At 40.9% G+C, this 12965-nt stretch overlaps 1 protein-coding gene across 1 annotated transcript in view; it reads right to left on the bottom strand.

Annotated features, from left to right (window-relative positions):
• The window catches only part of TTN (titin), a 248995-nt gene that overhangs the window by 8921 nt on the left and 227109 nt on the right, over positions 1-12965 (bottom strand). Inside the window, exons 304-324 of the mRNA XM_046943725.1 lie at positions 12513-12800; positions 12120-12419; positions 9875-11941; positions 9474-9776; positions 9087-9392; positions 8699-8989; positions 8272-8571; positions 7862-8167; positions 7309-7614; positions 6926-7207; positions 5674-6267; positions 5281-5568; positions 4867-5166; positions 4087-4389; positions 3492-3794; positions 2797-3381; positions 2352-2657; positions 1960-2259; positions 1149-1724; positions 748-1053; positions 63-656 (exon numbers count right to left, since the gene is read on the bottom strand). Of these exons, the coding sequence (XP_046799681.1) occupies positions 63-656; positions 748-1053; positions 1149-1724; positions 1960-2259; positions 2352-2657; positions 2797-3381; positions 3492-3794; positions 4087-4389; positions 4867-5166; positions 5281-5568; positions 5674-6267; positions 6926-7207; positions 7309-7614; positions 7862-8167; positions 8272-8571; positions 8699-8989; positions 9087-9392; positions 9474-9776; positions 9875-11941; positions 12120-12419; positions 12513-12800 (9204 nt within the window). The remainder of the gene's footprint in view (positions 1-62; positions 657-747; positions 1054-1148; positions 1725-1959; positions 2260-2351; positions 2658-2796; positions 3382-3491; positions 3795-4086; positions 4390-4866; positions 5167-5280; positions 5569-5673; positions 6268-6925; positions 7208-7308; positions 7615-7861; positions 8168-8271; positions 8572-8698; positions 8990-9086; positions 9393-9473; positions 9777-9874; positions 11942-12119; positions 12420-12512; positions 12801-12965) is intronic.

Raw genomic sequence — 12965 nt, 5'->3', positions numbered from 1 at the left:
GATGATCTAACCGCTCAAAATTTAAAGACAATCTGTCCTGGGAATCAAGACCCTTCATTTACCTTCAACATCCAAAGAGGCAGTGCCAGACACTGAGCCTCCTTGGTTGGTAGCTCTAACTTGATATACTGTGGCGTCATCATCCGTTACATTCGTAATGATTAGCTGGTGGTATCCACCCTTGAATTCCTGTATTTTGATCTTTTCACCATCCGGCATGATTTCTTTGCCCTGCCTGTACCATTTGACTATTGGTTTAGGATGACCAGTGACTTTGCAGACAAATGTGGCGTTAGCTTGAAATTTCACATTCAGATTTCTTAGTTCTTCCTTGAAATGTGGAGCTTGAATTGGTACATCAGATTTTGGAATGACTGGTTGTGATACCTCACTCCACTCGCTTTCTCCACCTAGATTTTCGCATTTTACACGGAACTCATATTCAAGGCCTTCAATAAGGTCTTTCACAGAGTATACAGTTTCACGAATTTCATCTGTTGTTACAGAAATCCACTTGTTTTGTTTCTTCTCACGCTTCTCAAGATAGTACGTTCTGATCTTTGCACCTCCATCACTCGCAGGTGGCTTCCATGAGACAACACAAGAATCTTTTGTGACAGCACTTGCCACTGGCTGACCAGGTTGTCCTGGTTTTTCTGTAAAGAATGAAAAGATTCAAACGTTGAAGTGAACTTGCCTTACTAGTTACAGAGGCATACCGAACTGGATATTTTGGTGTGCACTTACCAAATGGAGGCTTCATGACGACAACTGATGAGACTTCCAGTGCTTCACTAATTCCATAGGTATTCTGAGCAGAAACACGGAAATAATAGCCTGCGTTTTCAGTTAGATTAACAATTCTACAAGTTGTGCCTGAAATGCTTGAAGATACAAGTTCCCATTCTGCTCCTTCCTTGGCTTCGCGTTTCTCTATGATGTAATTTGTTATCATAGCACCTCCATCATCCTCTGGTGGTTTCCAGCTAATCACCACGGAGTTCTTCAGTACAGACTCTATAACGATCGGCCCTTCTGGTTTATCTGGCTTATCTGTAAAACAGAAAGCAGCATCTTTTAGTTCTTTCTTTTGCCACTCAGCATTTTAGAAAATATTCCACAAATACACTGAAAATAAAACCCTTTACCTTGTATTTCCACGTTAAGTACAGTGTCAACTGTTCCAAACGTGTTACTGAGTTGCACTTTGTACTTCCCAGCATGAGTTTTGTGCTGGACACCCTTAATAGCAAGATGAGTATAATGCTCTGTGTTCTCAATAGTCACTGATTCTGATCCTCTCAGAGGTTTGTTGCCGTGGAACCAAGTTATTGCTGGTACCGGTCGACCAATATACATGACGTGAAGGCGGAGAGTGCCACCAGCACCAGCATAATATTTCTCTTTCAATGGAAAGCCAGGGTGGAACTGAGGAGGAGCCTGCAACAATAGCTTGCCACTAGTTTCAATTTCTCCAACATCATTGGCAGCCATACAAGTGTAGAGACCTTCATCCTCTTGTTCATCTGTTAATACTGTCAGCGTATGGTTGCGTCCATCAGATGACATTTTGTATTTTCGGCTTTGCGCCAATTCTTTGCCAAAGCGGTACCATTTAATATCAGGAAGAGGTCTCCCAACAATCTGGCATGTCAGCTGAGCTGCTTCACCCAGTTTAGTTGTAACATCCTGCATTTCTTTTCTTATGGCAGGTGCTTCTCCAGCTAAGAGAAAGAAAAAAATAATGATTATTAATATGAAATGTTCCTCTATCATTATGTTACTGAAATTTAATCTTCATTTACGCTTGTGCCTCTTACATTTGAACGATTGGACTGTGCTTTAGGACAGTCACACTGTCAAATAATTTGTAAAGCGTATTCAGTGTGGCACTGCGGTTTATGACACACAAGATCACAGCAGTTTTGCAGCAGATACGACAGCGTATTTTTTGCTTACATGTTAATTTAGTTTTCACTGCCATAGCAGTCCTTCGAGGTCTGCTGAGGCCAGTCTGATTTTCTGCAAAAACACGGAATTCATATTCTGTGGCCTCCAATAAACCTCCTACTGTAAACTGTCTGTCCTTGATGAGTTCTTTATTGCATTTTTTCCAAGTGCTTTCTCCAGACTGTCGATATTCAACCCAGTAGCCAAGGATCTCTTTGCCACCGTCACTTTCAGGTCGTTCCCATTCTATTGTAATGCTGTCCTTAGATATTGAAGTGATCTCAATTTCTCCAGGTTGGCTTGGTTTGTCTGAAAATTGCAAGATATACAGAAATTAAATTCCTTTCCGAACGTTACTAAATTGTTCTTCACAAGATCTATTAACACAGACGTTTTCTTACCAAATGGATCCTTGCATACAACTGGTTCAGAAGCAGGACTTGCTTCACTTTCACCAATTTCATTTTGAGCAACAACACGGAACTGATATTCAGCATCTGGAACGAGTCCCGTGACTGTGTACATTGTAGTAGTGATTTGTGTTTTGTTATGCCGGACCCATTTTTCTGTAGATGTCTCTTTACGTTCAATGTAGTACCCAGTTACACGAGAACCACCATCATCTTTAGGTCTGGACCAGGACAAGTTAACTGAACTCTTTGTGACATCAAGCACTTCAGGTGGGTTGTTTGGAGGCTCTGGAGGATCTGATAATAGTGACAAGAACATGATTAGTAGAAATAGTAATGCCATAGCATTCAACTATTTGCACATGTAGAAGCATAAAGTAGTAAATAAGCAATAGTCATTAAAAAAAGTTTTAAAAAATCTAAAATGGGAACTTACTCAGAGGTGTCTTTGGTACGGCTGGTTCTTCAGATTTTAGAGATTTGCTAATGCCAAAATGATTTTCTGCAGAAACACGGAAGTGATATTCCACGTTTTCTTTCAGACCTTTCACTACCAACGATGTCCCTTTTACTCTAGAATCAACAGTGTACCAGGCGGTCTTTGGTACTTCTCGTCTCTCAACAATATAACCTAGTATATCTGCACCGCCATCATCTGTAGGAGGTCTCCAGCTTACTCTGACAGAACGAGCTTGTATATCATCATACTCAAGAGGCCCTTCTGGTGGATTTGGAATGCCAATCACTCTGACTTTAATATACACAGCTTTTTTGCCACACTTGTTTTCGAGTGCCAGATCGTAGGTGCCAGAATCTTCTCTTTCTGCATCTTTGATCACAAGTTCTGTATGAGTTTCAGAAGTCGCGATCATGGCCCTCTTGCTGATGTCATGTCCTTCTTTCGTCCATTTGCATACCGGGATGGGCTTACCCTTAATGGGTATTGTAAGCCTGATAACTCCACCTTGTCTCACCATGAGACCTTCCTGGTATTTTTCATCAAGTTCATAGTCAGGATATTCTGTAAGGAAAATTAACATCTCAGGTTATGTGTGTTTTACAGATAAATGCTTTAGCTAAATGCTTCTTTAGAATGGCTTTCAAAAGGAGTTAAGATGTGAAGTGTCTTACCAAGCATTTCCATTATTTTGACCGTTCCTGGCACTTCAGCAGGTTCTCCTGGCCCACCAGCATTACAGGCTAGCACGCGGAATCTGTACTCTGCACCTTGTGGTAGATGTGTCAAAGTGTATTCACGAATCTTGGTGGGAGTGGTATTGCATTTGGTCCACTCAAACTGATCTACCTTCTGCATCTCAATTAAGTAGCCGGTGACTTTAGAGCCACCTTCATCTTCTGGCGGACTCCAAGCCAGAGAGACAGATGTTCTTGTAGTGTCAGTGACTCTTGGATTCTGAGGTTTCCCTGGAGGAGCTGGAAGAGAAGACCATACGAGGGGATCAGTGAGATCTTTATAAAGCTTTAAAATGCATAACAAGTGCTAACTTCCAGCATACGATCTGTATGAAGTCATTATAGGATTTATACAGGGAAACTTGGAATAGAAGATTTTCACTAGTGTTTTTCTTGGTTTATTCCAGTCACAATCTTCTCTGCTGTTCATAAACATAAACAGATAAATTTCCATATTACCAAAAAGAGTGACTTTCAGTAGGATCATTCCATTCCACCATAATATGCTTAATCTACGTAGGAAATTACTTACCAATTGGATCCCTGGCAACAACAGACTTGGAAGGACGGCTAGGTTTTCCAGCACCTCTTGCATTGATTGCTGTGACGCGGTGTTCGTATTCTAATCCTTCAACCAACCCAGTGGAACGGTAACGAGTCATAGTGACTGGAACTTTATTTGCACGAATCCATCTGTCTGCTCTAACTTCTTTGCGTTCCACGATATAACCAGTAATCTGTGAGTCACCGTCATCATCTGGAGGATGCCAAGTTAATGTCATACCATCTCGAGAGACATCAAACACCTCTGGAGTGCCAGGAGGGCCAGGGATACCTGTGAAAAGAAAACACAGACTTAGCGAAGAAAGCATCAAGTAATTTTATACAGAGAGATATGCAACGTACTACGAATGATAATGCAGTATCAACATCGTATCAAACTTCTTTTAAATCAAAAAATATCAAAGTACTTTACAACCTAGGTTTTACATTTACATTTACAAACAAAATGAAATAACCCTGCTTTTGTAATGGAGTGTAAAGCAAATTTTCAATAATAGTAGATAGACAGCTTACAGTAGATGTGAGCATAAAGTCCATGCTTACTGTCCACGTTCTCTGCGGTGCATTTATAATACCTAAATACGTTTATGGATGGTGTTTTTCCCCAGTAAAATACAAAGGCTACAGTGTAGCATAATGTATCCCATTATTTGGCAAAAGAAGGTAGCAACATTTAGGAAAATCTTATCTACGCGTGGCTGCATAAGCCATGTAAATATGCATATTTTATTCTTAAAGGTAGACTTACGAATTCTGCTCTTGCATTCTATAATCTCAGACTGTAGGTAAGATCCAATTCCAAAGCGGTTTGTAGCAGCCACACGGAACACATATTCTGCACCTTCAACAAGCCTGGTGAACTTGTATGTTGTTCTGGTTACTGACTCTGAAACTGGCAGCCATCCGGGACGGTGAGCGTCACGCTGCTCTACCACATAGCCACTAAGTGTAGCTCCGCCATCCAGCTCAGGTGGTTCCCAGGAGATGGTTACGTAATTTGAATCGACTTCATCAATTCGGATAGGTCCAACAGGTGGACCGGGTTTGTCTACGAAAAATAAAATTAAAAGCCAAAAAATAATGTTGAGAGAGGGAATCGTATCGGTGGGAGCAAAGTTCAGACAAAGAAAGATCCCAGACAACTACTTTCAGAAGGTCTTACCAAGGATTATAACTTTTATTGTATCAGTAACTGTTCCAGTTGTATTCTTCAGTTCAAGAGTATACTCTCCAGTGTCATGAATGGTGGTCTCGCGCACCGTCAGTTTAGCCATTTTGGCAACAGTCTCCATCTTGATGCGTTCTGATTCTTTTAGTTTAGAACCAGACAAGAACCAAGATGCAGCTGGAGGTGGCCGTCCTTCAATTGGAATAGCTAACTCAATGGGCTTGCCAGCAGGTACATGAATTGTCTTCTGAGGTATTCCAGCAAGGTCAATCGTTGGCAGAACTAATAAAAGAAAAGAATACATTGATATTCTCAGTATCTGTTTTATAAATATTGCATTCATTTGATGTCAGTTTCACACTGTTATTTTTAGCAGTAGATACTTACCTTTTCGGTCCTGTACTGTTACTGCTGTGACAATCTCTCGTGGTTCTGAAACACCCTTCTGATTCTGTGCTCTGACCCTGAACAAGTACTGTTCGCCTTCATTGAGAGAGATAATTGTGTGTTCATAGACGGTAGGCTTTACTGTCACTGCCTTTAACCATCTTTCTGTTCCAGCTTTGCTGGCCTCAATAACATAGCCAGTCAATCTGCTGCCACCATCATGCGCTGGCTTCTCCCAAGCAAGAGTAACGGTTGATTTGGTGGTGTCAATCACTTCAAGTTTTTGTGGTACCATAGGTACATCAGATACTAATACTGCATCAGATGTTTCACAAGCTTCGCCAATGCCATAAATATTTTCTGGCAGTACTCTGAAATAATACAAAGCTCCTTCCAGAAGTCCAGTAACTCTATAAAATGTCTTGCTGCATTTGGTAGTGACAGTCTTGTAAGCTCTCATGGAAGCTTCACGTTTCTCAATTATATAGTTGCTGACGGGGGCTCCACCATCAATGGTTGGAATGTCCCAAGTAAGCGTTGCAGAATCTCTTGATACTTCCTTAATTCTCACTGCAGCTGGTGGACCAGGTGTATCTAAACAAAAAAGAAAATATATTTTTTTCTTTGGGATCCTTTCCTCAGATTGAGTTCTGAATTAAAACAAAACAACAACAATAAATTAAAAAAAAAAAAAAAAAAACAACAGCAGGATTTCATTTATAACTGGGATTGTTTAGTCTGGAGAAGAGGAGGCTCATGGGAGATTTTATTGCTCTCTACAACTACGTGAAAGGAGGTTGTAGCGAGGTAGGTCTTGGACTCTTGTTCCGGATAACAGCGATAGAATAAGAGGCAGTGGCTTTAAGTTGCGCCAAGGGACGTTCAGGTTGGATATTAGGAAAAATTTCTTCTCAGAAGGAGCGGTAATGCATTGGAACAGGCTGCCCAGGGAGTGGTGGAATCACTGTCCCAGAAGGCTTTCAAGAAGACTGTAGACGTGGCACTTAGGGACATAGTTTAGCGGGCATGGTGGTGGCACTAGATGATTGCAGTGGTCTTTTCCCACCTTAATGATTCTACAATTGTAGCACAGCTTTAGAACTTCACATTTTCCTTTATTTCTTTGACTTCTCAAACAATCTCATGCTGTTTAAAACTACAAACTTCCTTTGGAAATGACTGAATTTCTTACTCCTCAATAACATGCACCATGAATAGTCTAATAACCATGTATAGTTGTAGTAGTACTCACCATATACTTTCACAGAAATAGTTGCTGATTTTTTTCCTGATTGATTTTCAGCTTCAATGACATACTTTCCAGCATCGTACCGATTAACTTTATCCACAATAAGTAGAGTGTAGCTGTCTGTTGTATCAATAATACCTCGACTTACGAGGTCAATACCCTGCTTGCTCCACGTGATTACAGGAGCAGGTCTGCCAGACACAGAGACCATTAGACGCAGGGAACCACCAGCTCTCACTGTTACTGTCTTCCTCAGGTCATCAGCAAGCTCAAGCTCAGGTTTTTCTGATGAAGGGTGTAAGAAACATGAAATGAATTAATCTTTTAATAGTTTTAAAAGAAAATAGCATTATTCTTTAAAATACATGCTGAATTTTTCAAATTACCTATTCTTTCCACAGGTTCTATTTCTGCTGATGATTCACTAAATTCACTCATACCATTCACATTCGTAGCAGCAACTCTAAATTGGTATTTCTGGGTTGTTTTAAGACCAGTTACAGTGAACTCAGCATTCCTCAGAGTGGGAGTCGTATGTGGTCGGTACCACTGTTCAGTACCTTCTTCCTTCATTTCGAGAATGTAGCCTAAGATGTCAGCACCACCATCATATGTGGGCTTTGACCATGCTAAACTTATGCTGTGCATAGTAGTGTCCACAACTCTTGGAGCCGAAGGTGCTGCAGGAGTATCTTTGAAAAACAAGAAAATGTATTTCACATTGGTTAAGGGAACATTTTACAATTAAACATTATTTATCAACAGTAAAAGATGGGAAATGCATTTAAAATGAACTACAAGTGTCTAAAATTTTTCAAATACTGTCTAGTTCAGTGAGTTCCTACGTCTTTCTGAGTATCCTAGTTGAAGCGTGAATTTGGTTTTATGCTCCGTTACTTTAAGTAAATGTTAAAATCTATTTCAAATGTGGCAACTTACATGATGGTTCCTTGCATAACATATATTGCGAAGCTTCGCTAGGCTCGCTGTTCCCAGCAGCATTCACTGCAGTGACGCGGAACTGGTACTGACCACCTTCCATAAGACCGGTAACTTTCAGTCTGGTATCATAAATAGTGTAATCTCTGTTTACTCGTGTCCAGCGCAGACTTTTTCTTTCACGTTTGTCTACAAGATAGTCCTTAATCTCACTGCCACCATCCGATTCTGGTTTTGTCCACTGGATGATGATGTGTTCCTTGCCAACACTCACTTCTTCAGGAGTACCAGGCTGTGTTGGGATAGCTGTTGGTTTTAAAAATGAGGGGAAAAATATTGTTTTACAAATTGTTTACGTATGGCAGACGTTCCATACATTCTGACACAGAATGGAAGGTAGTAACACTCACTGAAAGCATTCCTGGCAATGACAGGTTCTGTTTCAAGTGGAACACCTGGTCCATATTTGTTGACACCTCTGACACGGAAGATGTACTCGTTATTTTTAATAAGCTTTGTTACTACACATGATAATGTCTGGCATTCAGCCTCAACAATAACCCAGTGAAGTCTGCTGGTTTCGCGCCTTTCCACAATGTAGTGAGTGATTTGTGCACCTCCATCCTCCTCGGGAATGTTCCACGCCAGAGTGCACTTCTCTTCGGTTATTCTGCTAACTGTGATTTTTCCTGCACATGGACCTGGTGAATCTGGGCAGAGGTAGAAATAAGTGTTATTATTAGCAACTAAGGAAAATTTTCTCTCTCTTTTTTTATAGTGTTTTTTTCTTTTTTTTTAATGTACATTAAGCACAAGTATTAATCATGGAAAACATACCAAGCACTTTGACAAGAACAGAAATTTGCTTTGTCCCACTGGCATTTTTCACCGTTAGAGTATATTTTCCACTATCACTTCTGTCACAGAACTTGATAATTGCAATGGCTCGTTTGCTGGTGTACTGCAGAGATATCTTCTCACATAGGTCCAATTCCTTATCGCCTTTGGACCAGAAGACTTTTGGTTCCGGTTTCCCACCAATGGCTGCATCAAGAACAAGATCAGATCCAGCCCTAATGGTCACAACTTCTCCCTTCAATCTGGCATCGAGTTCAGCCTTTGGTGGTGCTGTCACAGGAAAAAGAAGAGATTAAATTACAAATTACACGATGGTATTAAAAATGGAACTCCATATATTTAGTTGTTCCAAATGAATATTTCTTACAGTATTCATCTTTGCAAATGACAGCACCGGTTGATTCAGATCCTTTGCTAATCACACCAGCTGCATTCTTTGCTAGTACACGGAATTCATATGCTTCATCTTCACCAAGAGCTGTCACTGTAAAGAAGTTTTCTGAGACTATGGTATAATTGCATTTCAGCCAGCGTCCATCACCAGATTCATTGTATGGTTTCCGCTCTATAATGTATCCGATAACTTTACTTCCACCATCATAAAGTGGTGGTGACCAGCTCAGGGACACTGTAGATCTGGTGACATCTGTTACTTCTGGCCTTCCCGGTGGATCTGGAGGAATAAAACAGAAAATGAGAAATGCAGTTCTATTTTAGCTTAATTTACAAAACAACTATTGAAAGTAATACTTACCAACTGGATTTTGAGCCACTACAGGTCTGGAAGCTTCACTAGCTTTGCTGACACCTGCAGCATTTAGAGCATAGGTTCTGAATTGATATTCTAGGCCTTCCACCAGCCCAGTGATTTTGAAGTTGCATTCACAGCATGGCACTTTGTTTTCCTTCACCCAAAGGATGGTGTTGCGCTCTTTCTTTTCAACCCAGTATCCAATGACTTTGCTGCCACCATCATGATAAGGTTCCTCCCAGCGAATTGCCATGGCATTTGCAGACACGGAATAGACTTCTGGTCTTGAAGGAGGGCTTGGTGGGACTAAACACAAATGGGAGGTTGGGAAAATATTACTTATTAAAAATACGTACGGCAGTCAGAGGAGAACAACAGCTTAAAAATAAAAAGGTTTCACTTACCAAATGGATGTTCAGCTACTACAGTTTTTGATTCAAGGGGTTTGCTGACTCCAAATCTGTTTTCTGAGCTTACTCGAAAACTGTACTCCTGGTATTTTGTGAGACGGGTGACTTTGATCTGTGTTCGTTTTACACTGGAATTTACCAGTTGCCATGCTGTTGTGCCGGATTCACGTTTCTCTACAATGTAGTTTGTAATATCACTGCCACCATCATCTTCAGGTTCTTTCCAGGTCAACATGCAGGATTCAGCAGAGACAGATGATATTTCAATTGGGCCAGTGACTGGACCTGGCCGTCCTATGACTACCACTGTGACAGTAAATGTTTTCACACCAGCAGTGTTTTCAAGCGTGAGGTAGTATTTCCCAGAGTCACCTCTCATACTGTCCTTTACAGTCAGTGTGGTTCTGTCTTTTGTTGTCTTGATGGTAACTCTCTCAGTTTCCTTCAGCCTCATCTCCTCAAGTTTCCACGTCACTTTTGGAGCTGGGCGGCCACTAATTGGTATATCAATAGTAAAAGCGCTTCCAGCCTTGCATGTTATAAGTTGTCTGCTTATTTCACTGAGATCTGCTGTTGGTTCAATCTGTGGCTCTTTAATAATAACAGAAGAGAAAGCTTCTCTTGGCTCACTGTAGCCAGCATCATTCTTTGCCTTGACCCGGAACTCATATTCAGTGTTTTCTACAAGGCCTTCAACAGTGAAAGTAAGTTGCTTGGTATGACCAGCAGGAATCCATTTGTCAGAGCCTTTCTGTTTCATTTCAAGAAGGTATCCAGTAACACGACTACCACCATCGTGGTCAGGTTTAAGCCAAGCTAAAACTACAGAAGATTTGGTCGTATCAACAATATCTAGTCTCTTAGGTGGAGCAGGTTCTTCAGTGGCTACAACTGGTTCTGTCAACTCACAAGGTTCACCTACGCCATATTCATTTTCTGCTGACACTCGGTAGTAATATGGGACACCTTCTGCCAGATCAGTGACCTTAAAGATTTGTCGAGTACATTTTGAACTCACCACTTGCCAGCTACGACGGCTTGCTTCCCGTTTTTCCACAACGTAGTGATGAATACGTGAACCTCCATCCAGCACAGGAGCATCCCACATTAAAGTAATAGATCCTCGGGTCACATCCTTAAATGTAATAGGACCGGGTGGACCAGGAGTGTCCAACACCTTGACAGTAAATGTAATTGACTTACTTCCACTGTTGTTTTCCACAGTAAAGACATATTTGCCAGCGTCATTTCTATTGCATTCCTCCACAGTCAATGTGCTGAATGAGTCAGTGGTTTGAATGTCAGCACGCAAGCTCAGATTTGCATCTGCTTTGGACCACACAGCAGTAGGAACAGGTCTTCCAGAGAAGGCAATAAACAGGCGAATAGTTGCACCTGCTCTTACAATGTGAGTCTGCTTGAAGTTTGCATCAATGTCGATTTCAGGTGCGGAAAGCCTGTCTACAGTTTGGACCGATGCAGGGACTTCACAGCTTTCTCCTTTGCCGGCACCATTGACTGCACTAACTCTGAATTTATAGTGTTCTCCTGCCTCCAGATCAACTACGGTATATTTAGTAGCAAGAACAGTCTCTGCATTGACTTTCTGCCATGTTTCTAGATCAGCTTTGCACATCTCAATAATGTATCCAATTATTTCCATACCGCCATCAAAAACTGGTTTGGTCCACTCTAAGCTTACACTGGTCTTTGATGTATCTGTCACCCTTACAACATTAGGTGCGCTAGGTGGGCTAACTGGTTCTCTGCATTTGATTAGCTTTGAAACGTCACTTGGAGGTCCAACTCCTGCAGCGTTTTCAGCCATGACATGGAATTCATATTCATTGCCTTCAATAAGGCCAGTTACTCTGTATCTGTTCTCAGCAATGGGCCTCTTACTGGACACTTTAACCCAGCGCATGCTCTTCTTTTCTCTCCTTTCTAGAATATATTCATTTATCTCACTCCCACCATCTGACTTTGGTCTTGCCCATGTCAGAGTGATGCTGTCTCCTGTTACATTGGTGGGCTCTGGTGTTCCTGGGGCATCAGGAAGAGCTAAAAGAAAAAAAAAGAAAGAAAAAAAGAAAAGAAAAAGGAAAAGAAAAGAAAAGGAAAGGAAAAGAAAAGAAAAGGAAAAGAAAAGAAAAGGAAAAGAAAAGAAAAGGAGAAACATAATTAGAAATAGAAGATAGTAACTCTACAGTTATTTCCACAGAATGAGGTGGAAACTTACTGTAAGGTATTTGCGCTACAACCGGATCAGACTCCAATGGTCTGCCAACTCCAAATTTGTTTACTGCAGAGACACGGAACTGGTACTCATTGCCTTTAATTAATTTAAGTGCAGTGTAGCTGCAGGCTTCACACTTGTCATCAACTAACGCCCATGCAATCCTGCTGGTTTCACGCTTTTCAATAACGTAGTGGGAAATAGAAGCACAACCATCATTAGCAGGAGGCTCCCACCATAACGTCACTTTTTCTCCAGTGATGTTTGTGAATCGTATTGGTCCACCAACTTTTCCTGGTGCATCTGCAAAATAAAAGATTTGGAATTATAATTTACTGGCACTTCAAGTGAAATACGGGTATAAAAAAATCGTATTGAAAGCGTTTGGTGTGATACCTTGTATTCTGAATGTAATATCTTCTCGTTTAGTGCCTGATGCATTTTTGGCTTCTACTGTGTACACTCCACGATGATCCCGGGTAGCATCTCTAATGAAGATTGTGCTATATCCAATACCTGTAGTTATTTCTATACTCATTGTTTTTTCAATCTCCTTGCCATCCTTAAACCACGTCACCTTAGGTACTGGACGTCCTTTGATTAAAGCTTTAAGTCTAATGCTCTCTCCAGCTTTAACAGTTAGGCCTTCAAAGTGCTCAGGGCCAAATTCAATTGTGGGAGCAACTGAAAAAGAAAATATAGTCTTCTTAACTCAACAATTACAAAGGATTGTTATATACAGAGCTATGAACTGTAAGCTTATTTTTCCTGTTAGCACACTCTGCAACATACTGCAACAGGTGCAAAATACTACTCTAATGTAGCAATGATCACATATGTCCGTCAGGT

Source organism: Gallus gallus, chromosome 7, assembly GCF_016699485.2.
Source record: "Gallus gallus isolate bGalGal1 chromosome 7, bGalGal1.mat.broiler.GRCg7b, whole genome shotgun sequence".
Classification (NCBI taxonomy): Eukaryota; Metazoa; Chordata; class Aves; order Galliformes; family Phasianidae; genus Gallus; species Gallus gallus.
The sequence above is the reverse complement of the archived record's forward strand: the minus strand, read 5'-3'. Positions and strand labels throughout refer to the sequence as shown.